This window comes from Vanellus vanellus (assembly GCF_965231255.1).
Source record: "Vanellus vanellus genome assembly, chromosome: 2".
In the NCBI taxonomy this organism is placed as follows: domain Eukaryota; kingdom Metazoa; phylum Chordata; class Aves; order Charadriiformes; family Charadriidae; genus Vanellus; species Vanellus vanellus.
This window is the reverse complement of record NC_138906.1, coordinates 24,478,941-24,506,930: the sequence shown is the minus strand read 5'-3', so window position 1 is coordinate 24,506,930 and position 27,990 is coordinate 24,478,941. Positions and strand designations below refer to the sequence as shown.

The 27,990-nt window shown below is 38.9% G+C and overlaps 1 protein-coding gene across 1 annotated transcript; it reads left to right on the top strand.

The window, feature by feature from the left end:
- Positions 1-56: 56 nt before the first annotated feature.
- Positions 57-27,130, top strand: LOC309669174 (ATP-dependent translocase ABCB1-like; the record flags this gene model as incomplete). The annotated part of the gene is made up of 9 exons (XM_082479777.1): positions 57-104; positions 242-366; positions 1,920-2,001; positions 3,837-4,007; positions 6,192-6,353; positions 8,357-8,599; positions 25,267-25,413; positions 26,184-26,340; positions 26,943-27,130. 9 exons carry the CDS (start codon positions 57-59, stop codon positions 27,128-27,130), a joined length of 1,323 nt encoding a protein of 440 aa, XP_082335903.1.
- Between the last annotated feature and the right edge of the window lie 860 nt (positions 27,131-27,990).

The following is a 27,990-nucleotide window of genomic DNA, read 5'->3' as shown; positions in this document are numbered from 1 at the left end:
CAGATAACATGCATTTTTCTAGTTAATATATTTTATGCAATGCCAGCATTGTCGTGATGCCCTTCATGAAGTTTCTGCCTTGTAAGTTAAATGTGGAATCTTTTGTAAGTCTTTATACATAAAACAAGGCAGATAGGCGATTCAGTACAATAAATTAAGAATTCATAGACACCAGAAAAAAGCTTGAGCTCGTTCTGGTATGGATTGAATGGGAGTGTTAAAATATTTTGCTTCTGCACAGATAATTTCTGCATTCACTAACAAAGAGCTAACTGCCTATGCAAGGGCTGGAGCTGCTGCAGAGGAAATTCTGGCAGCAGTTTCAACTGTGGTAGCATTTGGAGGACAGAGAAAAGAAATTGAAAGGTGAGAATAAAAGAGGTTTAAAGCTTTTTTATATCTTTGCTGCTGAATTTTTTCTTTTCTTTTTTATTCATTTCAAAAAGCATCATAAAACGTGCTGTGATGAAGTCCGTTTTGCAAAGAGCATATGGTCTTACAGGCCTCATAAATCCCGTGAGAGTGGTAAGAAAAAAGGCAGGCGCTTGGAAAAAAAAAAAGACAAGTATAGCACTAAGGTCACAAACCAAGGTCATGCACGTGTATTTATTTGTATTCTACTATGGAAGATCATTCTTGCTATCTTTTGGATCTTTTATATAAAGATAACCAGCATTACACAGTTCATTTACCTACGGTCTTTATCTACACTGAGAGCAGGTTGTACCTTTTGTTGGATGTTTTGGAGTATGGCAGTGTGGTTGAAGGTTTGATCCCTGTTGCAGCGTGCCTGCTAACGAGTTTACGCCAGTGACGGGTCAGCAGCTCTTGAAGCCATCCTCTCTGTTATGCTCAGGTTCTAAGGTCTCTAGCTAATACCTAAGGGTCTTTGAGGAGCAGCCTATTTAACCATTCCCACTTATGACCAAGCATCCAAGTCCATTTTATCCAGGGCAAAGGCAGGCAGGTGAGTTTGTATTGCCAACACGCTGCAGAAAGAAGCTGGGAAGCAGCTTTGCTCTCGTGTCCTCAGTGAAAGCGACTGGTGGAGCAGGGAAAGCAGGAGCGCCTGCGGCCAGGCTTCTGCCTCATCTGGCAAGGGGCACGTGACTGCAGAGCAGGGGTTATCGCTGATTCTTGCAGCAGTCCATGCTCACTGTCACCTCCTCTGGGCCACCAGCAATTTACATTGTAATGTAAGCTTGATTTAATACTTAGATGTGATTAGAATAAAATGCAAACGAGTCTTTATTCCAAACATCTGAAATGAGTGGCAGAGTTGCGTATGTTCAGAAAAAAAAAAAAAAAACCAAACACAAAAAAAAGTCAGAGCCAAGGCTGAAAAAATTAATTAGAGTCTGCTTCTGCTGTGACAAACAATTTTAGTTTCACACAAGTTTCCAGTTTTCTCAAACATTTGGTTCTGTTCTTGCCAGTATTACAATGAAGTGGATACCTTTACCTTTTGGGTTGAATTACCCTTGTTTTCATGTTATAGAAAGAAAAAAAGAGATCTTTTTCTATGTTTAATCACAAAAGTAACTGTTGGTTAATTTTTGTTCAGGTGGATTTAGAAATGTCCTTCTGTTCTGTATTGTCACTCTAAAGAAGGATCCCAGCCATCACCACCTCACAATATCCTTCTTATGGTCCAGTTATGGAAAAAAGAAATTTGATTTCTTCTTTCCTATCAATGTTTTCCTTTTGTTTAAATGATTGCCACCTGTTTAATTGCTGCTTTGATTCTAGGCTTCCTCATAGCTCACAGGATGCAAGAAACTACTTCAAGCAATGATAGCTAATATTGTCAGATAAATAAAGCCATCTAATTAGAGTTAGGAATTCCTAGCTATGTATTTTGTGGTGTGGTTTTTTCTTTGTCTTTAGGTCTTTTTTTCTATATTACTTTGAGCTTTTAGCGTTGGACGGACTGCACCAGGTATGGAGGCATTTGCCAATACAAGAGGAGCTGCCTATGCAATCTTTAGCATTATAGACAATGTGAGCATCTTTGCCATGTCTGTCATCCAAAAGTGTTGAACACCTGACCTCTTTTCTGAATTAAGATTAACAGCTATGTGTACAGTATCATAACATTTAAAAATTCTACCTAACACAATTTTGGCTACAGATCAGGCATCTAATTACTGAACTGTGAGACAATAAATGAGGAAGATGCATATTTCTGCCAGTTGTTTCACCTGATAGTTCAGAAGACCAGGTTAAAGAAGAAAAAGAAATTATTTTAAAGCTTGCCTGAATAAATATATTTCAATCTTCATTCTTAAAAAAAACCCAATGCAACAACTGAGAGAGGATTCTAATATTCTGTAACTGTGCTCACTTTATTGGCAATTATTGCTTTTCAGCTATCAATAATTTAAAGGAATGCCTTTACAGGGACTACATCTGTACTGATTTGGCAATGTAACTTCTACTTTCAAGTCCTATATCAAACAATACTAAATATTTGTATAGTTTATAAATATTAAATAGTTATCTAAATAGTGTATATAAAATACAGAATCATAGAATCACAGAATAGAATCGCAGAATCATTTAGGTTGGAAAAGACCTTTAAGATCATTGAGTCCAATGTTAACCGACAACTGCCAAGTCCACCACCAAACCATGTCCCTCAGCACCACATTTATGTGTCTTTTAAATACCTCCAGGGATGGTGACTGAACCACTTCCCTGGGCAGCCTGTTCCGATGCTTGATAACCCTTACAGTGAAGAAATTTTTCCTAATATCCAATCTAAGCCTCCGCTAGTGCAACCTGAGGCCATCTCCTCTCGGCCTAAAGGAAGGACTGTAATCACGAACACAAATTACTGTTAGTGTGCAATGGCTGGATGTGAATGTGGAGGTTACTCCTTCCTTTTGCTGATGTTTTGGATTATTTCCTCTATTCCTTAATTTATGCCAGTGAAGACTTAAGGCCCTGAGCATTTGCATTTTTTACTCACCCCTAACAGCAGGTCTGCCAGTGACCTGGGCTGGCACCTTCATGCTGCTGCTTCTAAGAGTAGTTGCAGCTACTTTGTGATGAGACCTGCTATGCCTCTTTATATGGTGACATTAACATCTAAGATTTCACAGCTCTGTATCACGCTAAAATGTCATTAGAAATCTAAACAATAGGTTTTTTCACTTTTCTTGACGTGTTGTTCTGTACAGGAACCTCAAATTAACAGTGCATCCAATGCTGGCTATAAACTGAACCACGTTAAAGATAATTTGGAATTCCAAAATGTTTAATTCAATTATCCTGCTAGGCCAGATATTAATGTATTTTGCATGAGGTGATACAGATTCCTTTTAAGATAACCTGATTGCCTTAGAGAAAAACAGTTGTTATAATTAAAAAAAAAAAAAAAAAAGAAGTCCTAGAAATAATGGAAACCTTTGCTTTTATCTAGAACTGATAAAATGTTTTAGCCAGAACTGGTTAGTTAAAAAAATTAAGATTCCACCCTTTAAAATAAAATGTAACTACAAGAAATTTCCACTGAAAGATAAAAGGTTGGAGGTCCTTATAAGTCACAAATATAATTAAAAACTCTAATTGTCATAACATTCATTTTAACCCGGTAAAAATGTTATAGCAGTATGCTGAGCTGCCAAATTGTCCATACTGTAAGTCTGATAAAAGTATTTCTCTGAGAAACTGGCAGCATATCCAACACCTACACTACTACTGTAGTGTTTTAGAGGAAGGAGAACATTCTGCTGGGGTTCCAAACACTGATGTGCTTTTTCTTTATGATGCCTTTCTTTGGTGAAAGGATTGTGCCACAGAATGTTTTGGAAACATGTGTGGTTGTCTTGTAGAAGTTTGAAACCGTGGTTGGAGAAAGAGGGGCCCAGTTGAGTGGAGGCCGGAAGCAAAGAATTGCAATTGCCCGAGCTCTGGTTCGCAATCCTAAAATTCTTCTGCTTGATGAGGCAACGTCAGCTTTGGATACTGAGAGTGAACCAGCTGTGCGGGCAGCACTGGACAAGGTCAGTACTGATCAAGGGTGAAGTATTTTTGTAAGTGACCAGGGAATTCAGTTAATGACATTATGGGTAGGACTGAACTGCAGCAGGCTTTCCCAAACAAGCTTTAGTCTTTAGAGCAGTGGAGAGCTCAACATGAGCTAAGAGCTAAATATTCCCAAGCAGTTTGGGGGATCCATGTGGGCTGTGTTCTTATTCAAAGAACACAGCAAAGCAAAGTAATTCAAACCAACTCGGGGGCGTCTTCAAGAGCAGCTGCTACATGTTGCAGCTGTCTAGACACAACTTATAAACCACATGGACAATTGAATTGAAAAAAAATAGCCAATCCTGTATTTCTTGTTGTCTGCTCTAAGCAAGTGTATGAACCAGTTACAAAATAGTTCCACCTATTCCTCCGGCTGAATCAATCATTTTTGTTGTTTTTCCTCTCCCTGTGTTTCTCTCTCTCACTATGCATCTATGCTCATGCTCTGGCTGAACACAAATTCCCACCATTGCATAAGCATTTTCAGCAATGATCACAATTTATCTATGGACAATATCTTTATTATTATTATTATTAAAAATGCTTTATGCATTTTTCCACCTTATGGTATTCTGCCTCAAGAGAAGTACTTTACCCACTGTGCAGGGTTGTGTCTGGAAGACTCATACAACAAAATCTATGTTCTCATTTTCAAAGATATTTTAGCCTACAATATTTACTCGGATGCCTAATTGCCACTAATTTCAGCAAGAGTTAGACTCTTTGTCCACTAGTCCTAATTCCTGACAATCCACACTACTCTGTGAAGCTACGCTAGCTGGCACACGCAAGGATCTTTCCCCCAACCCATGCCCTGTAAAGTGAATCCCAGAGACAGGAGGGCAGACAACTGCTGATTGAGACATATTTGGTGGGATCCCAAGTAACTTCTGCAATATAAAACTTAAGCAGCTAGTTTAAACAAGTTACTTGGCCTCTCACCTCCCCCACCTGTCTTTAATATACATTGTATGGTGAGATGAATCTCCCTGAGCATGCCAGAAAGACTTGCTCAGACTAGACTAGCTCTGATTGCTGATGTTAAGCAAGACGAAGCTAAGCTGCTGTGTGCCAAGCATTCATTTGTCCTCCTCTTGCCTATTTTTTCTCTTCCTCACTGTGCTGAGCATGTACCTCTGTAGAAGGTGTCCATCAGATCTAGAGTAGACCACTTTTCCCTGCAGGCTTTACCAAACCTCTGCTGAATGTCTGTTTGCTGTTTATGTGGATGGGCCATTAAGAAAATGCATACTATTTTTTATGGGATGCCTTGAATGGCTGTTATTTCCAGTTCTTAAAATCATGTAACAATATTAAGATATCATGTTTAGCTGGAAATTCATTTACAATATTCCACACATTACAGTTTTCTCTTTTATTTCTTAATTGTAAAACACTTATTAAGCCATTATTCTAGCAGTTCAAAATGTTAAGATTTTTAAACTGAATTATATAAACCTTGGATTCATTCACTTTTTGGGTCGCTAGATACTAGTATCAGTTTATCCCAGTGCACAGTTAACAATGTGCTTGTAAATACATATTTGTGTCAAACTACGTACTTCTAGGATTTATTTTATTATTTGTAAGTAATTAAAAATATGGAAAAACAATGTGAATAATTGAAGTATGAATTTAAGTATGATTTTAGATAAATATTTTCGGCTAAGTCAAATGAGAAATTTAGAGTGAGTAAAATTTCGAAGTGATTAATTTTTAACATTTGTGAAGTGCTCTGAAAGAGAATTGTGACTGGCATGCTTAGTGGTAGATAGTCTTTTTTCAGTGGAAACTGGATACATAACCGGGGAAGATATTGAAGGGGCAATTTCAAAAAAAAAACCAAACCTTTAGATATTTGTGTTTAGAAAGAAATAGATTGACATGAAAAAAACAGAGTACATTAATTTATGTTTGCTAATAAAGTATGTTTTGCAGTATTTCATTTACGTTACATTTTTGCTTTAGTTTACCTTGGAGGAATGGAAAAATATTGTGAAATTAAAAATTTCTCAGTTGATAATTTTGATTTTTACTAGAACATCTTTTCCAAGGAAAATTTTTCAGTTAAAATATTTTGTTCAACTCTAGTATGAAGATGGTAAATATTATCTGTACCTGACAATACTGACATGGAGCCATTGTTAAACTGTTTCCAGGTCCGGAAGGGACACACTACACTTGTTATTGCTCGCCATTTCTCAATGGTTCAAAATGCAGATGTCATAGCTGCACTTGAAAATGGTGTCATCACAGAACAAAGGACTCATAATGAATCAATAGAACAGAATGGAATTTACTACAAGCTTGTTAATATGCAGGTAGCTTTCTCATGAAAATTGTTTCATAGCTTTTGTCATATTGTGTTATTGACCTAACTGAATTTAATTGCTCCCAAAGGTGCCTCCAGTTTTGCAATGTATTCTCCATAGAGAAACTCTAGGGGGAAAAAAGCTTCCCTGAAGAGCGCTAAACTTCACATAAAGAGAACTTCATATTAAAATATGCAAGTTTAATTCAAAGTTGGGAGTTACAAGAATTCTAACCAAGAAAGTTTCTTTACAAGTACGACATTAAAAATAAAGTGTGTGAGAAGGTAAAAATGAAGATTGTGGCAAAAAATGAAGTTCTGGAGCTGATCACTTCTCAGACTACTTTTCCAAATCATAGAATTACATAATAGCTCAGGTTGGAGGGGACCTCAGTGGCTCATCTAGTCCAACCACCACTGAACGCAGGGAGGAATCTGAGGTCAGAGTAGGTTGCTCAAGGCCATGTCCTGTTCAGTTTGGAATACCTCCAAGGATGGAGACTCCACACCCTCCTCAAGTCACCTGCTCCAGTGTCTCCCACCCTCATTGTGAAAACTCAAACTCTTTTATGCAAGAACTTTTGCAAATCACCAGTATCTTGCTGACTCAGGCTCCTGAAGTTTTGTCATTCAGACATAGTCTATCTTGAATATTTTTATTATCTCTCAAGCTACCTCCTGAACTTCTCAAGCAGTTTCTCTCAGTCCTTAACTTTGAAGCAGCAGGAAGTCTTGCTCCTATTCTTCATGGCTCCCTCATTTTGAAAGTCCCTCTTGTTGACTTTCTGATTCATTTTAAAGAGGTTTTCTGGTGGACCTCTTCAGTTAACTTATTAACTCTCCTGTATGTTTTCAGAACAGTTTAACCCAACAAAAAAATGAGAAGAAAAATCTCTGTGCTAAAACAAACTCCCCCCTCCAATAAGTATTAACGTATTGGCAAGTTTTTCACTGAGTATAGAGAGGACTTAATGAAACTTCAATACTTGATTGGGCTTTGTAAAATTACTGAATTCTTACCAAACTTTCATTTACTTAATAGGAATTGTTGTTGGTTTTTATTGTCTTTTATTTAAAATTGATATATGTCTTTTATTTAGAATCGTTCATCATTTGAAAGTACAGGAAAGTAGAGAATCATAGAACCATAGAATGGTTTGGGTTGGAAGGGACCTTAAAGATCATCTAGTTCCAGCCCCCCTGACATGGGCAGGGACACCTCCCACTAAACCAAGTTTCTCAAAGCCACATCCAACCTGGCCTTGAACACTTCCAGGGTTGGAGCATCCACAACTTCTCTGGGCAACCTGTGCCAGTGTGTCACCGCCCTCAGAGAAAAGAATTTCTTCCTTATATCTAATCTAAATCTCCTCTCTTCCAGTTTACAACCAATACCCCTCATCCCATCACTACACTCCCTGATACGGAGTCCCTCCCCAGCTATCCTGTAGGCCCCCTTTAGGTACTGGAAGGCCACCATAAGGTCTTCTGGGGGCCTTCTCTTCTCCCGGCTGAACATCCCCAACTGTCTTCGGACTGTCCTCACAGGGAAGTTGCTCCAGCCCTCTGATCATCTTTGTGGTCCTCCTCTGGACCCACTCAAGCAGGTCCATGTCTTTCTTGTGCTGGGGGCTCCAGAGCTGAACACAGTACTCCAGGTGGGGTCTCATGAGAGTGGAGTAGAGGGGCAGGATCATCCCCCTTCACCTGCTGGCTGCGCTTCTTTTGATGTAGCTCAGGCTACAATTGGCTTTCTGGGCTGAGAGTGCACATTGCCAGCTCATATTCAGGTTTTCGTCCACCAATACCTCCAAGTCCTTCACTTCGGGGATGCTCTCAGTCCACTCATCGCCCAGGCCATATCCATGTTGGATTGCCCCAACTCCAGTGCAGAACCTTGCACTTGGCCTTGTTGAATTTCAGTAAGTTTGCACAGGCCCATCTCTCTAGCCTGTCAAGGTCACTCTGGATGGCCATAAACAATTTTTAGCATCATACTGTGTTTCATTTTAGGCATCAGGAACTGAGGATCCGTTACAGGAAGAAGGTAACACACCAGCTGTCTCAGAGGAAGCACATGAGGGATCAATACTGACTGGAGAGAAAAGACAATCTACTCAGAAAAGCATAAAAAGGTTCGGAACACAGCACGATGAACTTAATGTAAAAGCTGTTCAGCTTTTGAATGTCTTTGTATTCCTACCTGCATGTGTAACTAATGGGATAAGAAAGAAACGTGATCCCACTCAAGAGAGAGTAACTTTTTAACAAAATGTGTGAAAGCAGCCTACGTGCCTAATTAAAGACTTAAAAATTGACAAAATCACACAAGAGTTCTATGGAAACCGTCTTTTCCCCTGAAGCTAAAATTAATTTTTTGTTGTGATACTTGATATTTGAGTAATATTATGAAACAAAATTATTTGAGTATGGGAATAGCCTAAGTAGCAAGTTAATTCATTAAATTATGGAGCAAAAAAATCCCAGGTAATTAGTCATATAACTCAAAACATCCTGAGTAGAGAATAATGACTATTTTTGTCGAAGTGTTTTGCTATCTATTGTCTAAAATGTCTGTATTACCAAATAAATTCCTGAAAATTAAGGTGGCTAATGACCTAAAGTTGCAAGAGATTATAATCACCAATGAGTAAGAAGCAATTCTTTTAACATTCGATACCATCAAATGCAAAAAATTGGTTTAAATTCACAACTTCTTTTTCTGGGTAGTCCCACAGAGGGTAAGTGGGATTTGTGACAAATCCTTTCAGGGAAAGGCTCACATTGTCATTGTTGGAAGGAATGAGGGCTTATATAGCATTCATTGGTCTTGTCCTTCTTTTATGTTATTAATATTGGGTACTGAGTAACAGTAAGAATTTCTGCATTTAATACGGTTTTTAAAGACCAGTTATTCTTGGGTTTCCCAACATGGAATATGGGGTAAGGAGCATATTACAAAGAATATACACGTCCCTCACTTCCATCTGTTAATGTATTGTATTTATCCTGATGGAATCCTTTTATTCTAGGATAAATTAATAGCAATACTTTGTTATTGGAAATTTATGTGCAATTATCAATGGCATCTTGCAACCCATATCTTCAGTCATCATTTCAGACATTATAGGGGTGAATATAAAACAAAGAAGTAAAAATCTTCATTGTATGCTTGACCTTTTGTCATTATTTCCTAATTATCTCTATGATAAACCAATAAAATTATACGTTTGGTTTGGTTTTTTTTTTTTCAATTTGCACTGTAAAGGTAAGGAACGGACAAAGCTCCTTGCTATGGACAATGCAAAATGTCTGCTCAATGTCTCATAGAGCAGTGATGAAAATTGCACATCCTCAAGCAGATCAGCTCATTGATGTAGAATGAGGAGAGGTTCTCCCATGACCTTTCTGAATCTGCTTCACCCTTTTCCCTTTAGAGACGGCAATATGTCAGCATGAGCAGTGCGGGCCTGAAATGATCCTTGTGCTGTCTTGTGATGATCCAACTGTGCTCGGCCATAGCCCTTCAGAAAATATGATGTAACACAGTGCAATGCAAAAGCAACGTGATGAAAGCAGTGCAAGGTAACGTTTTTAAGCAGACTTTTCATTATAGAGACAATTTCTGTAAACCTGAAGTTATGGTGTTAGAAAACAAAGTTATATTCTCAAGCGAGTGACACTTTATTTGTAGTGGTGGGAATTTTCTAACATTTTCTGTCAGAACATACTATTTTGCTGGAAAGATGTTAATATTGATACAGTGCAGGGTATTTATTATGGTTTTGACAGTACAGGAGAGAGAAACTGAGTGTACGAGTACAAATATATGTGTTTATGTGTGGTTATGTACCCATATGCTATATGGCACTCATATCCCATACCAAAAAGAATATATGCCCATGTTACTTGCATGAGTTGTAGAGGACAAAGATTATCTTATCTGTCTGCTACAGGAATCTAAATCAGTTTAGAAACAAATACAGCCCTGGAAGCTGAACCTCAGGTTCATGTTTTGACTGTTTTGGGATGAGGGTCTCAGTCTTGTTTTCTTGTGTTTTTTTACAGTTTCACCAGAAAGCAAGAAAAAGGGAAAAAATGAAAACACATCAACATCTGCATTTACTGGAGCATTTTTGGCAACCAGTCAGGCTGTAGTGTATATTATGAAAGATACTGAAATAGCCTATCTTAAATTTTTTGTACTCGTACATGAGGTGTTATCTTCCACAGAACTGTTTGGGAAAAGAATGTAATGTTGGTGTAGCTTTTAATGCAAAGAATAACAGGAAATATCCCTGAGGGAAGAGAAGCATGCTATGCAGTTGCAATCTTTCAGCAGTTGTCCCCCAAATCAGTCCAACGTGGAAAATAATCTGACAAAGAGCAGAAGATATATATTGGGGGAAAAATAAAATTAAGGTCCTTTCTAAAACATTAATTTACTCTGAAAACTTCTAAAAATATTTTCAGGTGTGACAGGATTTATAACAAATCTATGTTAGAAAATGTAAATAATTGCATTGTAAATTTTATTGTTATGGAGCAAGGTATAAACCAAGGTAAACTGGAGTTACTTTGAGCAAACTATAGATACATTTTTACTAGGGCGACTTAAATTTCATTTAAAAAAAATAGAAACCACATAATGATAGTTACTCAACATCCAAAATATACAGACACAATGCAACAACAAATAATATACAACATCCTCAAAGATCTCTTTAAAAGATTTAGAGACCTTGAAGACTTCAAACCTTATAAAACATATTTGTGTTATCCAAACTTGGGAGCATTATCTTTATTGCTCTATGAAGTTGGTGAAACCAAAACTATATGATTTTCTTGCTTCATGAACTATGATTTCTTTACCATTTATAAAAGCATGATGATGGCTTGAAGGTACTACATCTTTAATGTTCGTTTATCCACTGTTGAGATAAATAAGTGCATGGAAGATTTAAATGGAAAATTATTTCCGTAACAAAGCAAACTCTCCATACAACATAACCAGGTTGTTGGTTTTTTTGTTAACATATAGAAAACAAACAATAGGAGTCTGTTTATCACTTTGGACTGAGGGCCAGAGAAAGTAGGCTGTACTCTAAGAGGCTGAATCTGAAATTCAGATCTGCCTTCGTGTTCAGCTGACTCCATGTATAGGCTATGATCCATAAATAATTACTAGTGAAGGTTATAGGACCTGGATATCTGACTGGCTGAACGAACTAAACAGGAGGCTGCTCCTATGCAGCAGCACAGGGCCAAAGACAGCCATGGCAGGGGCCAGGGGTAGGAACAAGTACATTCAGCAGCAGAGTGAAAACCTGAAATGATCAGCCTGAAATCCAAGCACAGCAGTCTCTCGTTGCTAAGCAGTGAGTAGGACGGCAAGGATCCTAACTGTGTGCAAAACCAGCCTTATCACCATCGTTTGATGGTTGGCATTAGCTGCTTCCCGGAGCCGGTGCAGTGGCGAGCTTCTCAGCATCCCGACTCAGCGGCACTGTGTGTAAAGCACCAGTGCAAACCAGTAAGCCCTATCTTGGAGGCACAGCCCTGCCTGGGAGGCACAGCCTGCACGGGTACCTGCTCTGCAGGCTTGCCAGCATTTCCAGTTTGTAGCTCAGCACAGCTGAAACTAAGACAGGTATTTTTGCCCCTCTTTTACTGCCAGTCCTACCCTTACCAGTTGGTTTCCTATCAAGTATTTATTTTTTTTTTAATTCATAAGTATTTCAAGGAAATATTGGTATTCAGCATCTTATTACCAATCCACAGCACAAATGCAATCCTTCCCTGAATTTCTATCAAATTTTACTCTCATCTGACTGAGCTGTAGGGGTGCGTGTGACCCCTGAGGCAGTAGAAAGCAGAGCAACGTGAGACTAGACACATCGCTCCCTTGTCTTTCACTCACTACAGACAGTGGTGTACCCCAGCGACGCTAGTCTGATACATCGGCAAGTGTGGGACCAAAGAGGAGGTTTCCAAACATGCATAATCCCACCACTTCTTCAGCCCATACAGCTGAGTGAAGTTTACCGGATCTCCTCAGAGGGTCATTCCCTCCTTGAGAAGTTCCCAGAGCCAACCTGGCTCGCATCAGCTTACCTTCCATTAACCCCTTTCACTGGGGGCCCAGATGCCCCTTCTTTCTGGTTTAAAGGTCACCTCCTTGGAAATTATGTCCCATGAGACTTTTTTGACTGGCCCAGGAGGAAATTGAGTTCTCTGGTGTGAAAATAGTGTCCGCCTGGCATCATGCTCAAGTACCAGGCACTACAGCAGTGGGACCTGGGAGGGTTTTGTGTATCAGCACCAACACATGTGGTGTGTTCTCCATATCATGTAACACCAAAGTAGCCATCTGGCTATGTGAGCCTACAGCCAGATTGAAACTCTTTGTTTCACATCTTTTTTTCTTGCTGTATTTATGAATACAGTACTTTACTGCACTTTAAAATAATCCCTCACCCTCAATAAAACCCCAAGAAATCAAAATGTAGCCTGTTTGCTGATGTCTAAAGATTATGCATCTATACATTAATGGTAGGAAATATAAAAGCTCTTACAGTAACCCTATGAACGGTTATTACACAAAAATGCCATACTGTTGCTAAGAATTATATATTCATAAAATAACACAAATACTTAGATTGTTTCATTATAATGGTCTTTTGGTTTTGATATTTCACAAATCTGGAGGAAAAATAGAGTGAATATTTTATTTTTACTTCCTAGGTTTAAATAATACAAATATTTTGTATTTGATTCAGACGTTTTAATTTTCAAATAAGTGCTTTAGAGTCACTAATCTCCCTGACCAATTAATCTGAATTGTTAATGAGATTTTAAAGTATATGATTGACAGATTTTTTTCCCTGAAAATAGTGTGTTCCAGATGAGGAAGAGGTAGTCTTGAGTAACCTCCCAGGACCTCACATCATTTTACATATGTCTTCTCAGACACCACAGAAATTTTGCAGCAACACTCAGACTTTTGCAACACTTCATAGCAGACTTACAGATTTCATAGTACTTGTAACTGACAGAGAATTAAGATGTATTTTTAGCTTTCTAACAGGAGGAAGTATATTGTTCAGTTAGTAGTCTTTGCAGATGCATGTTATACATCCAAGTAATTGTCCCTAAATGGCAGATTCCTTGGTATTGCTATTTAGTGAGCATCTGATCATCAAAACCACATTAAATTCACAAGCAAAAATTTCTTATAAAGCTACATTTAATATCATGGAATTATGGAATGCTTTGAGTTGAATGTGGTGGTGTTTGTGCTATTGCAAAAAGGATATACAGATTGTTAACAGAGCTTAGGTTTGAGTTTTGTGTTCCCGTATCTTTATTAACTGTTATGTATTTATGGTTACATGTAAAGAACACAATATCGTGCGTGTCATCCCGTTGTAACCCAAAGAGATTAAGTTCTCTAATGTAGCCTAATTAGGTGATGTGCAGACTAAAATTTTTAAGAGTACAATAACTCTATTTCATGTTGTAGGAGATCAGCTGGTTTGATGATCCTAAAGTTAGCACTGGAGCATTAATTACAAACCTTGCTAATGATGCTTTGCAAGTGAAGGGAGTAAATAATAAGCCCTGGCATTTTTCATATCTGATTTAGCATGGAGTAAGTTGCAGACTGGATTTAATAGGTAGAAATCCTTCACACACAGTTATCTGGAAGCTGTTATTATTTATTAAATAAAACAATATAACATTGTTTATTAAATAGTATTTATTTTGGTGTCACACAAAAATTTAGTGCCATAATAGTAGGTAAAATATATAATTTTTTATATCTATATATCTTTTCTTCTAGCTCATCCTAATATTCAGCCCTGTTATCACCAGTATAAGTGAGTCATCCAAGGAGTCCATTTACTTAGTTATTTATCCAACCTGCCTAGATGTCTGGACAACATTGTGTTTCTCTGTTAAACGTTACAAATATTAACAAAATGCTTAAGCATCAAAATGAGGATTGCTTTCATTGCAGCACTGTGTTTGTTCACATGCTTAAAGTTAAAAGGGGTCAGGGAGTAAAAATAGTCATGTTAGATTCCAAGTTAGGAAATGTCATGTTTCGGGAGACCTTGCAAGTTTGAAGTCATGGTTCTACGTGTGAAAAATATGAGACTTATGAAATGCTGTTGTGTTTTCTTGGGCAAAACCTGAAAACAAGGACTGTAAGCCTGAGTGAATAAATGGAAACAGTGGAGGAAGACTAGATAAGATACAGAAAACTTGAGGGAATGATCTGTACAATAGAATGGTTTTTCAAAAGATAAAGCATTCAGTTCTGCAGAATATTTAAACCAAATTAAACACTTTCAGATATCCTCTGGTGAATAAATCTCAAATTGTCTAGGTAACAAATATTTCCTGTCTAGTTTTCAAATAAAATAGAGTAATTTGCAATACTCTCAGTCTTTTCCAGGCTACAGGTTCCAGACTGGCAATAATTGCCCAAAATGTAGTTAATGTTGGGATTGGAACTATTTTGTCATTGCCCTATGGCTGGCAGCTGACTCTTCTGCTTTTAATTGTTGTGCCAATTATTGCTATAACAGGACTGATTCAAATGAAGATGCTTGCTGGACATGCAAAAAAAGATAAGATGGAACTGGCAATTGCAGGAAAGGTTGGTTAAGTGACATTTTTCTCTGTTTTTATGCTGTACTACACAGTGTTGCTTAATAGATAGGGACATTGGCGATGGATCAAGAATATACTCTTCAAAGAAGTCCAAGTCTGCCTTGTATTGTTCAGGTAAAATGGTAACATAGCAAATAGGAAGCTGAAAATTAAAAAGGTGAGTTATTAATTTATATTCTTAAATAGTTAGCATTCCAAGCATACTAAGCATTTAAAAAGTCTTGGGTCCCTCACGCCTGTCCCAAGTCTGCATTCATGTTCCCTATTCTTTCCCAGCACTCTGCTTTTTTGCCTTTTCTCCATTTCTTTCCAGCTTGTTTCCTTTCAGAGCCCCTCTCTTCTACCTGTCGCATATCATCTCTTTCTCTCACCTTGCAGTTGTCTGTGGGCTTAGTATAAAAAACAGAACATACTATATTTCTATACTGCTGTGTAGAAAACAGCAATAACAAGGATGCATAAAAACATCAATGTGGCAGAGTAGCTGACCGTGCCCTGCAATCTCTTGCTCTGGTTTTCATTCCTTCCCCTCTCAGCTGGGAAGGGAAGCAGGAGCCTGGGAATCTGCGTCAAAGGAAAATGTGAATGTGGGAGCAAAGAGGGAGGGTGTTACTTCATTTCATAACTTTGGGGAGAACAGTTCTCCCACTTCCCAAGACGTGCCGTCTCCGGATAAACTGTGCTTTGTGGGGACTGGCTTTTGACACGCTCCAAGCAACACAGCACCTGTGTGATCTTCTCTTCTGCCCTTTCCCGCCCTCCCATTATGCCACAGTCGGTTGTGCAGAGGAGTCTGGGAGCAGCAAATCTTAGTCCCTCTCTCCATGATCTATATTAGGAAAGTTTGTCAGAGGCATTTCTATGCCCTCAAGGTGATTAGAAAATGGGTTTGGGTGTTTACTCTTAGTCCTTTTCACACGAAAGTAAGAAGAAAGGAAAATCCTCTCGGTTTTGCCTGCTAGGCATTTTGGTATAAATTTACATAGCAATGAGTACTTGTAAGGTCAAGTCACAAGGCATCTGCAGAATGTTGTCCCCTGACACATGTAAACAGGTATTCTCTAATAATATTTTTTCCCCCAGTGTAAGTGTGACAAACAGTCAAAAGAATTCAAAGGAATTAACTAATCTTTTATTTACCATGAATTCTACAACAGTTTTCAGCTGAGGCTTACAATGCAACTTGAATTTAACAAACAAGGTCTCACAAAGCTCCTTTGAAATAAGCATCCAGTGCTATCATTGTATGAGCTCATTAAAATTGGTATCTGTTTTCTGTGTCTCTTTCCAGACCATACAATGATTGCACTGGATACTTTTCAGCCTCAGCTGATACTTAAAGTGTAAAAAAAGGTAAGAGTGAGTAATGCAGGCACCAGAAGTTAAACTGGGACACCTCTGTGAGCCCCCAGGTTGAATGTTAGAAAAACAAAGAAAAAATCCAAAAGAATTGGCCAAGTTCTTGCTTCTCAGAAGAATAAATTTGATATAGGTTCTTAGTGAAACAACTATAAAGCTTCTCAGCCTCAAAGCATATTTAAATTGGCTCTGCAGAGCAACATATCACTTTACCTGCCTGTAAATCTATTCGTATCAGTAATACAGACATACAGAAAACATGGTGTTTGTCTTTGTAGGGAAGCCAGATGATATTTACATGCAGTTATGTTTGGTTTTGCACATAATTTAAATATTTCAATATCTTAACCCTCATATAACATGTTTTGCCTTTCACGGAGAGTCAGGACTATGGCGGGAGGCGGATATCTGGGCTTGAGAAGTCCGGTCATCCCATTTTTCTCTGGCTTTTAGAGGAAGGATCCAAATCCTCCGAACTGAAGCCCTGACTATGGATGAAATATAGTTGTAAGTGAAGAAACAGATGAAATACGAGATCACTTTATTTGGCAAGAACAAAATTGTCCCAGGAATGCAGAGAGATCTACCTGCAGCCTCCAGATGCTTCAAGATACAAGAAGAGCTTGTCAGGTTTTTTTCATCTTCCCTTTTCTTAGTTTTTACATGCTGGGTGAAGATGCAACGAAGTTCAGTGGATACCCTGAGCAGTGCTGCTGTTAAATATCCAACAGTTCATCCTTACTGTAGTGTAGTGTAGTGTACTCAACCTCAGTGATACCTGTACGCTGTGGTCAGGCCAATGTAGTAACGTCTCCATTGGATCTTGTTCTAGTAACTTGAAATGGCATGCGAAATTCAGAAACTTTACTTTCCTTCTACTTTCCCCATGGTTGCATAGACAATACTGAAAATCCATGTGTTGTTCCTGCCCTTAATTTCAAAATATTACCAAAAAATTATATTAGAAACATTGACAAAAGTGAGTAGCTACACTAGGAAACATATAATGAGATTATTTAAGAGGAAAAAAAAAAAGAAAATAAATTATATTAATAAAATAGAGTAAGCATGTGTCATATACCTGCAACTTACACTTACCATTTCTCCACTGAGTGGATCATAAAATCTCTCCAGCAGCTGAACAACAGTGCTTTTTCCACAACCACTGCTTCCAACAGGGGCCAGAGTTTGTCACTTTTCCCCTTTCATGCTCAAACCTTTGAGGATTTTAACCTCTGGTCGGGTTGGGTAGTTAAATGCCACATGATTGAATGTTATGTTTCCACCAAATATTTTGTGATTGAAACAGTAGAGTTAGGTCAATTTTTTAGGCTAATGTAACACATCATAAAAGACTATGAAAAGCGTTCATAAAAGAGATCAGTGGGAGTTTTTCCAAAGGATCAGATTTGGAATTAATATGTAGTGAGAAGCTACTGTGAAAACCCAAATTCTCTCCTAAATATTCAACTCTGCAGGCATATTTTAATTAAAATTCTGTTCCATAAACACAAATTCTGACAGCTTCTCTTACACCATCTGTTAAACAAAATTATATTTTCAAAAGTAGCAATAACTCTGGGTGGCTGACTTCTGTCTGCTTTGCAAGGACCTCGTTCAGATTCTTGGCAAATTCTTTGCTGATTTTTTTTTTTTTTTCATTTTTGTCCTTAATGAAAATAATCTACTATTTTTGATCTGCGCACAGAATCAATCCTACTTAAAGACCTTTTCTAATTAATTTCTCTAAAATGTAATATGATATACGTAATAGGGGTATATGTAAACACAAGAAGTCTAGTTCATATGAATGAGCACATATAAAATGTAAATATAGACATATGCAAATGACCAATCAATGTAACAGCTCAAATGTATGATATTTCATAAGGCTTCATAGCTATTTTCCCTTAGTGTGTGTGTATATGCATATATACACATAGTAAACACAAGGTTTATAATACATATGTGATAGTTGTCTGGAAAGTTCTGTCACATGCACCCAGATGTTCATATACATTGTTGGTTACTGATGACAATCTATTCTGGACAACTTGCACATAAGTTATCCCTCAAAAAAGTCTGCTTAAACATTAGAGGCCTAGTTATATGTTCAAGATCCATGCTCAGGTAGCTTCATGCAAGAAAGCCTTGAAAAATTCTCTCTGCTGCATTAACCCTATTTCCACTGGCTCTTAAAAGACGTTTCACCAAGACACAGGTGAGGTTTTGGCAAGAGAAGACACAAAGCAAAGCTAAACCCCAATTTGGTTGGATGAGTCAGATGTGAACGGGCTCGCACAGCACTTGTTCTCAGTAGCTATGATGTGGGTGGGGGAACAAAAAGAAAAACAGGCTTGAAATAAATTAGAGGAGTATGCTATGCTGTGCATAACACCGTGCTTATTTACAGGCTTCTCTCCTGCCTTGCTGTAGCTCTCCATGGAGGGTATTCTTTCAAACAGCATGAGCAAACGGGTAGCAGACTTTTTGGCGTTGGCGTAGTCTGGAGTGAAAGAAGTGCTTTGTCCTAGTGCCGTTGCACCAAATACAATAGACAAAAAAACTCTGTAAAGATGAAAAGGAGAAAAATAGATTGACGTTGATTTGGCAAAGGCAGGAAAATCTTCTATGGGCAGATTAGGGGCTTCAGATATTCATTAATAAAGCTGGGGGAGGGTAAGAGCTGCCTAAGGCAAACTCTGTTATTTTTTTCCTTACTGAGAAAATCCATCCTCTGTTTGTAGGGAGGAGGATAGCACTCTAAGCTTCCTTTCCCTGCCCACTTGTCTGGATTTATTAGAAATGGATGTGTTGATTTCTCTTTCTGTTTGTAAGCATGACGTGTGGTAGGACATGCAGCTCATTTTCTTCATCTCTAAAATTGAAGGTGTTGGTTGTGAAGCAGTCTGAGGATTATGGAGAGATTTGCCATTCCACATGCCCTTTGAATGGCCTGGTCTTCCAGGCACAGATACTTGAGATACTTGAGTTCAGGAGACAAAGGCAAAAGGCAAACAGGAGATGAGAAAGAGGCATGAAATCTGGGATAAGAAAAGGGCAGTATGAGAGAAGACACACAAGGAGAAGGGATTCACTTGAATGCGTAGTGAAAGGGAGGGTAATGCTGGTATTTGAGATGGGGTTGGTGTAATCGAGATAAGAAGCTGCTATAACTTCAGCAGCATTTTTTTGCCCGACAAGAGTGTGGCAAGTGCTGAAAGCAACCATGGGGTGTGCATGGGAGACAAGATGTCTACTGACAAATATGAACAAGGATCTCAGCTGCAGGGAGACAAGCAAAAGACGGTTAGTTGTTGGAGATAAGGGAGGGAGGAAAGAGAAGTTTGGAAAGGCACCAGCTGGTGGGAACAATGGCAACAACTCACTGGAAACACTTGGAGAAGCTTTTTCAGCTCTGACTGGGCATTTTCTAGATCAAGTGTTTGCTGAACCTTTCTCCAGGTCTCCACCTCTCTTGTCCCAGGGTTTATAATTTCCTCACCTCAGTTTCACTCATTACTTGCTCCACTTACTTTTTAATCTTGTCCACCTACGCTCCCTACAGCTGAGCCATGTGACGCTGTTGTTAAAAAAAACTTGTTGGCCATGAAAGTAAGGAATCGCTTTGCTTTGCTCGTCTTCATGTTGCCTTCCTTTTACCCTGGGCAACCTGATTACAAGGGAAATTCTGTGTAGGTATCTAAACACAGTCTAAAAGCATCACTTATTTTGGATTTGTAATAGTGTAAAGAAGGAAGGGGAACGTAAAGGTGAAGAATGGAAGACAGAAGTATTTATTGATTTTTTTCAGTTCTATAATCCATGTTTTCATAATACCTATAGAAAAATCAAACACTCTCCCACATGGACAAAAAAGATCCTAACACAGAGATACTTACAAAAGCTCCTCTCTAAACCACATATGTCTGTTTCTCACTAGACAGGCACCAAACCTAAAACACCCAGTGCGAGTAAAGTGCATAATGACTTGTACGAAGGCAAAAGCAAATCCAAAGATACACGCTTTCTTTACAGAATTTCTGTAACAGAAAAAACATTAATCATGATCATATTGTACATTCACTTGTAGCGATCAAGAACGTGAAAAGTATCCTATAATCCAAAGGAACCCACAAGTCCTTAGTATTTTAAAGTAAAGTAACCTCCAGCTGATCTAAGACACCATCATTCCTGTATGCTTCAGGTTCCTCTCTGTCTGCAAGACCCAATGAGACTACTGGGACAGAAGAAAAAATTGCTCTAACTCTAAATATTTTGAGCATGTACAATTTGCATTGTCTTTACTTCATACATTCATTAATATTATTTTTAAAATTATAACACAGTTGCAATTCAAAATGTCAACTAACTGACACCTGAGGAAAGCCAAGAACTTTAGAATTTCTACAAAAAAGAAATTACTTCAATAGAACAAATCTTTGTGCTTTGTCTTATGTTGAACCAAAGCAAGTGACAATTCACGAGGTTTCACATGATCTGCAATAGTACTTCAATAAAATAGCAGAGTGAACAAACCCAGAAGCTGCTGTGCAGGTCCACCCTTCTGGTTCCTTCATCAGGAAAATTCCACTGATTTTTATAGGGATCTTACTTAAACATAGAAATAAAGACCAACTTTTGGTTTGTTAAAAAACAGATTCCCTCAGAAGAAAGGGCTCATGATTATAAGAATTAATAAGGGCTTCCATTTGCAGAATTACAACAGCTAATAACAATGTCATGGACACTTTGAAAAAAAAAAAAAGCATTTTAAACATTACCTTTAGAACATTATACCTAAAATGTCAAGAACATTAGCTTGAAGGGAAAGATAATCTGCAATTTTTATATCAAAGCTGAGTTTGGAATAAAAGATTTTATGATGCACTGACAGAGATAAATTTTGATTCAGTTTATTGGTGTTAATTTATGTTCATTTAAAAAAGGAATATTTCATTAATATTTTTTTTTGAGAAGCATTCTTTTACCTGTATGACGCTTGCAAACTTTGTCCATACACATAAGCTCAAATTTTCTTTCCCGAGTCAAAGTAACAACAGTTCAAATATTTTCTATCGCTTCAAAAGCAATCTGTATCAGAGAACAGATATTCATCAGCAGAAAACCAAGATTATATGGAATTTTTTTAACATAATCTGATAAACAGAGTAACTGCAATAGAAGTATGTCTACAATGCTGTTGAAAGAGTGGTTGCAACATTTGTAGATAGGCTGCTGTCAAATATATCCAATTAGTGTGGATTATAGCAGGGAAGTAGAGGCAGCATACGCTTTAAACTCCTGTTGCTGGCCTGTGCTATTTTCCAGTGGGCTTGTGTAACCTGCCACAAGGATGATGCCATGCAGCTGTCATCACTGCAGGAGCCCGGTCGGGATAAACTGAACAAGCCTACATCACCTGCAAATGCATTTGGAACTGCAGGGTAAGCAGATGTCCACATGTTGAAAAGCAACTAGTGCTATTTTGAGCTCACCCTTAAAGAAATGATCTTTCCCAGGGTGCATATTCAGCATTTTTTGAACATCAGGAGTCTTTCAAAATTCCTAAAGGAGAAAGTCAAAACTGCTGGTCATTCTTAAAAATGTAGATACGGTTTTTACTGGCCCATATGGCAGCTTGGCATCTAATTCCTATTAATTTTATATCTTTGAAAATCTTCCTGTTTTGCCACAGAAGAAAAAATAGTGGGTAGAAGTTTTCCAAAATGATTAATGATGTCAGGCACCCAATTTTGATTGAAAACTAGTTGAAGCTCATGCCTTAACTTTCTTAATGCTCCCCAAATATTAAGGGGATTTACATGTATTTAATTAATACGATCAGCAAATCTTCTAATAACAATGATTCATTTAGTCTTGGTCAAGAATCCAGCAAATCAAAACTCAAAATTTAAAGCATCTTGGAAAGCACTTTTGTAAGGTATACTCATTCTAGCTCATAATTTAGTTCCAATGTACTCATTTTATGGGAAAAGGTAATTAAAAATTATCCCTTGTCTAGAAAGCCACTTAAGACCTGGGACCGAAGCTCAATTCTTTCTCATGTATTGTCCCCCACGTAAGATTCGTACACTGTGGAATCCCACTACCTTCACAGAAGCCCCCTGTGGTGTCTGTACCAGTCCAAGCCGCGTGCTCGTAAATTGTACCAGGAGCTAATTGACTCCATTAGATAAGTGTATGACTAATTCTGCTGCTCATGAGGAAGGCATGAAATACATTTACTCTCTTTTAGCTATGTTGTTTCTGCATTACCTTTCACTGAGAGGAGTTTATTTTTATCTTTCGTGTGTGAAGGTGGCATTTCTCCATAGGTGTTTTTTCCAGGAAGAACACCTCTTTTGAAGAGGAGTATAGATTTTTACCGAGAGCTAAAAATTGATGCTTGGGACTTGTTTTCCTTCAGGTTTGCTTGATAAGTTGGTAGTGAAACATTTGCTGAATTGCTATAAAAACACATATGTTTTAAGTTTTGCCAAAAACTGGGGATCCACAAAAAATTGTTTTGATGAATATAGTCTGCCAAAAACAGATAGTCAGGTCATCGCCTAACAATCACGTAACTGTTCTTACAAGTAGTCTCCAAGGAAGTTGGCATAAGATAACGATAATCAGCTGTAAACAACTTGACTATGAGATAACTTTAAAATATTTCAGTGCATAAGAATGCACTCAACAAGGTTACTTTTTGTTGTTTTATGAATAATTTGTGATCGTATTTTGAATTTTTTCTTGATTACCCTATCATGCAAAGACAAACAGGTTCCTTTTTTTTCAATGCATATATTCTTTTAAAATTAAACCTCCTTTAACTTCTTATATTAATGTGTAACAAAAAACCTCTAGGCTTGTGAAACATCAACTTTTACTGTAATGGTACTTGGAAGCAAACTTGACTTTCAGCCTTCAAGTCAGTAAGAAAAAGAAAAAGCCTTGCAGCTCCAAACACGAGAGCTAACCTCCAAAACCTTAACTGTACCCAGGCACTTAGCAGACCTTTCCTTCTACATCATTACTTCTACACAGTAAGTAGAATAAACAGACAATCTACAAATAAGAAACACAACAGATTAAGTAACATAGCTCAAACTGAACTGCAGCCTGAAGTACAGATACCCTCCTTGAACAGATGGAGATGCTGGAGTGACCTTTTGGCTTCTCCCTAGAGTTTGTATTTCGCTCCTGATGCTTCTCAACAAAAGAGCGGCCTTGAACTGTGAGAGATCTTTTTCTGAGACAGCAAAAAAATACTTATTCAGTGCTTAATCATTTAACTGCTTCTATTACATTCTGAGCATGACAGATTCACCTCATTAGCCCACACAGAAAACAGCTGACAAGTCAAGTTATTCCTTACAAACGGGTCCCTAGTCTCATGTCCACACAAATACAATTTTTCTTGTAAGGACAGAAACATTTAGCCTACTATATTTTAGTTGACTGTTCTACTGAGGAATCCAAATCCTGGGTTAGGGCTCTATCCCATGCCTGACACTGTATAAACAGAGCAAAAAGATGATCTGAGCTCCAAAAGTCCAATGTCCCAGTGCACCCACAGGCACAGGATGGTGATCCTGCTTCCTTCTCTCCCTTTCCCTATGTATACCGATTATTACCTCCTGGTTGCATCTGATGTGACGAGCCGAGTCTCTGGTATGGTGGATCTTTTTGCTGCAAAATAAAAAGCACCTTGGAGGGAAAACCAGCTTCAGGTTTTCCACATTGGTTGTGAATAATTATGATGGGGGGGGGAAAAAAAAAAAAAAAAATCTCAGAAGTTGATCTGCTCATGTCCCGCTGAGCAGCTGCTGGCAGGTGAGTGCATGCAAAGACTCTTCGTACCTGCTGTCTGACCTGATCAGCTGAAGCTAACACCTGCTTGGCAAATACAGGCTAGGACAAATATTTCTTCGTCAATAAATTCCCACATGCTTAGGAGACTGGTGGATTTTCCCTGCAAAGCCTCATCCCTGAGATGAGAGATGTATATTCATTCACATAGCAGGTAACAAACAGGAGAAGCACAGAGCTGCAATCAAATTTCTTGAGGAAATTTGTGTCAGCTTTAAAATACAGTACAGGCTCTACAACTCTTTGAATGGAAGATACAGAGAGGTGAAGTCGACCTGTGCTGTCAAGTAGCAGGGATAGAACAAGAGGAAATGGCTTCAAGCTGTGCCAAGGGAAGTTTAGATTGGATACTAGGAAAAATTTCTTTACTGATAGGGTCATCAGGCATTGGAACACATTACTCAGGGCAGTGGTGGGGTCCCCATCCCTGAAGGTATTTAAGGGTTGTGTAGATATAGTGCTCAGAGACATGGTTTAGTGGTGGGCTTGTCCATGTTAGGTTAATGATTGGACTAGATGATCTTAGAGGTCTTTCCAATCTAGGAGATTCTGTGGGGTAGATGAGATTTTGAATCTGACTGGCTTCTCATTCATCCTAAATTATTCACAGTGTCTCTCGGGCTGAGTTTTCTTCTTATAGAGAACCAGGGTGGTGAAAGATGAACTGAATGCTCAGGCTGCTTGGTGCTAAGCTGAGTCCTGGGTTCAGTCCCAGCAATGTCACAACCTTCCTCTCGCACCCTGCACTCACCTTCTCTGCACCTTGGTCTCCTACCCCAAAACAAATGACACTGCTCTTGCTCAGCATCACAGGGTTTGCTCTGCAGTGAAATACACTCAGAAATGCGTTTCTCAGCTTGGCTGCTTGGCTCCTCACCAACACTTCCCCTGGTGACCGGGAAAGGGGCTGCCCCAGACTCGTCACTCAGCAGAAATGCAGCTCAAATGTCACTCTCCACAGGGTTAGGTCCAAATCCAGGTTTATACTTGTGCTGACTTTCTGTATCTAGAAATACAGTACACACATGGCAGGCAAAGGAACGCAGCTCTCTGGCAGACAGAAGCAACTCATTGCTATTGCCCGAGCTCTTGTACAGCAGCCCCGAATCCTGCTGTTAGATGAAGCTACCTCTGCACTGGACACAGAATGTGTAAAGGTACCTTGGCTTTGCAGACGGGAACGGGGAGTTGCAAGTTGGCTGGTCATGCCAACAGGAGGCTCTCATTATGTAAAAAAACCAGCCATCCTCAAACCCCAAAACAATTCAGTATTATCAATTTTCAAAGTAATTTTATTGCAGTGTTTGGCATCTTTGTGGCCACAGAGCCCAGAACATCAGGTGACATTAAAGAATTTATAACCTTCAGAGTATTAAAATAAAAGGGTGGGGTTAAGTGTTGGCACTAACTACACCATACTTAGCACCAACAAACTAGAATGCAAAATTATCCATGATTTTATAATGGAACTGTTTAGGGGATTAAGTTGTAATTATTTAATGAGTGGGATTGAAATTTGGAGCAGTTTTCCATGTTGCTGAAAGTGAGAGAGAAAGTGCGTGGCTCATCAAAAGAACCAGACCAATTTGTTAGGGACAATTTCTAGAACTGACCAACTAAGACCCGCCTGCCTACAGCAGTAAGGAAAGGGCCAGGCTGCGACCCTGGAGAAGTCTGCTTGACCTGACTTCTGGGGAAAGTGAAAATATGAATGCACGCACACCAGTAAGCACTCTCTGTCCCCTGTCCCTAACCCAAGATCCGAATCAGTCACCAGTACCAGTTTTTCACCTCCGAGGCCATAGAAACGCCACTTCTGTCATTGCTCTATCACAGAGAACATAATGGATAACAGACTAGGGCACCACAGGTGGAAACAGCTGCTGCATTGATTTTTAATTCACCTTTTGGTTTGCTTACTGCGCAGATTGTCCAGCAAGCGCTGGATAAAGCCAGAGAAGGTCATACCTGCATCATGATAGCTCAACGCCTCTCCAACATCCAGAATGCTGATGAGACTGCCACAGTCCAGAACGGCAAGGTTGTAGAGCAAGGGACCCATCAGCAGCTCCTGGCTGAAAAAGGCATCTACTATTCTCTGGTCAATGTTCAAAGCAGGTCATGCAATGTGCAACAGTGGGCAGTGCCTACTTCTGTTTTGTACAAGACTATTAAGTTTGTTTCACTACTTCTAGTTTTGGTAAAATTCTGTAAATAGTTTCCTTAAAGCAAATGTAGGTCAGTTAGTTATGGGGTTTAAGAATGCAACCCTTTTCCACCAGCAAAAAAAAATTAATGGTTGCTGAAATTAAAGATTACACAGCAGTCATAAAAAAGCCCCACTGATTTGCCAAACTGCAAAGCAAAGGACTCTGGGTGCAGAGGGCCCCTTCCTCCTCCAGGCACTGAGAAGATCAGCTGTGCAGCACCTAGCATGGGTGCTCACAGGGAAGGGACACGCGTACAAAACAGGGAAAGGGTTTGAGGGCAGCAGCACTGCAGACACAACAGGTCGGTCGTTTGGGGGTAGGGAAGAGCAGCGTCCAGCCTAGGAAACATAACAGCTTGTTCCTGTCCCTATGAAAAAGGAATGAGAGCTCGTTCATCTGTTCACGTTTTGGGGGTTACGGTTCTACAGGTTGACTGTAACCACATGTTCTAACTTTGCATTCTCTCTGAACTCCAGTGAGTGATGAGGACTACAGCAGTGAGACATACACCAACAAGAGGCCAAAAAAGTTTTCAGAAAAGCAGTCTCTGGAAAGAAAGAGAGTAGCTATGCTTATGCCCCGACAGGCCAGCACCCACAGGCCGAAGGAAGGTAGCAATGCGTTCCTCAACACGGACAGGCCCAAAGCGCCATTCCAGGTATGACTGTTTCTAAATACATACACGTGCAACCTCAAGCAGGGTGAAAAAGGAAACCTGTTGGGATTGGCAACTGGCTCAGCCCCACAGATGCAGAAATCTGGCTCCTGTTCTCAGCTTGCCAATGCACTAACAGATGCAGCTAATTCCTGCAACCCTCTGCTTTACTTTCAGTGTCTTCAAAGCAAGTGGTGCTTATCTTATGACAATGGGACTCCACAGCCTAAACAGCCTGCTCTGAAACGAGAGCCCCTACCGCACTACGCTCCTTCTTCATTGATTACAAATTTTTCCAAATCCACACAGACCAAAAAAAAAAAATTAAAAAAAAAATTAACACTTTATGCTTTAGTCCCAGATGGTCCTTAGAGCATAAACTTAGTAGAGTAACTCTGAATCAAAAATGCTTTACCCCTGACAAGGAAATTAACACCACACTCATGAATTCATGCATCCATAGTACATAACAAGCAGCTCTCACAGCTCACAGAATTTAATTTTGTTTTCTCTGGATACACTTCTGTCTGTCTTCAGTTCCCCTAGGCACAGGACAGACTGTCCCATCTGAACAGGAAATTCTGCTTATACTAGGGACTGAATCACATTTTCCCAATGACACATCGCTGAAATAGTTTTCCTATGTCCATATTTCTGCCAGGATTTCTATGCTCCCAGAAGTCCCCAGAGGCACGGGTAGGTATGTGGAAAATAAATGTAAAATTACACCCTTCATCGGATTTCAGGCTGTTTCAAATGGGTGTTCAAAGCAAACTGTCCTTGTCACTGTTGCAAGCAGGTTTACTAACCCAACTGAAGGGTGAAAGGTTGTAATTATCAGACAGAACATATAAAAAAAACTAAAATCA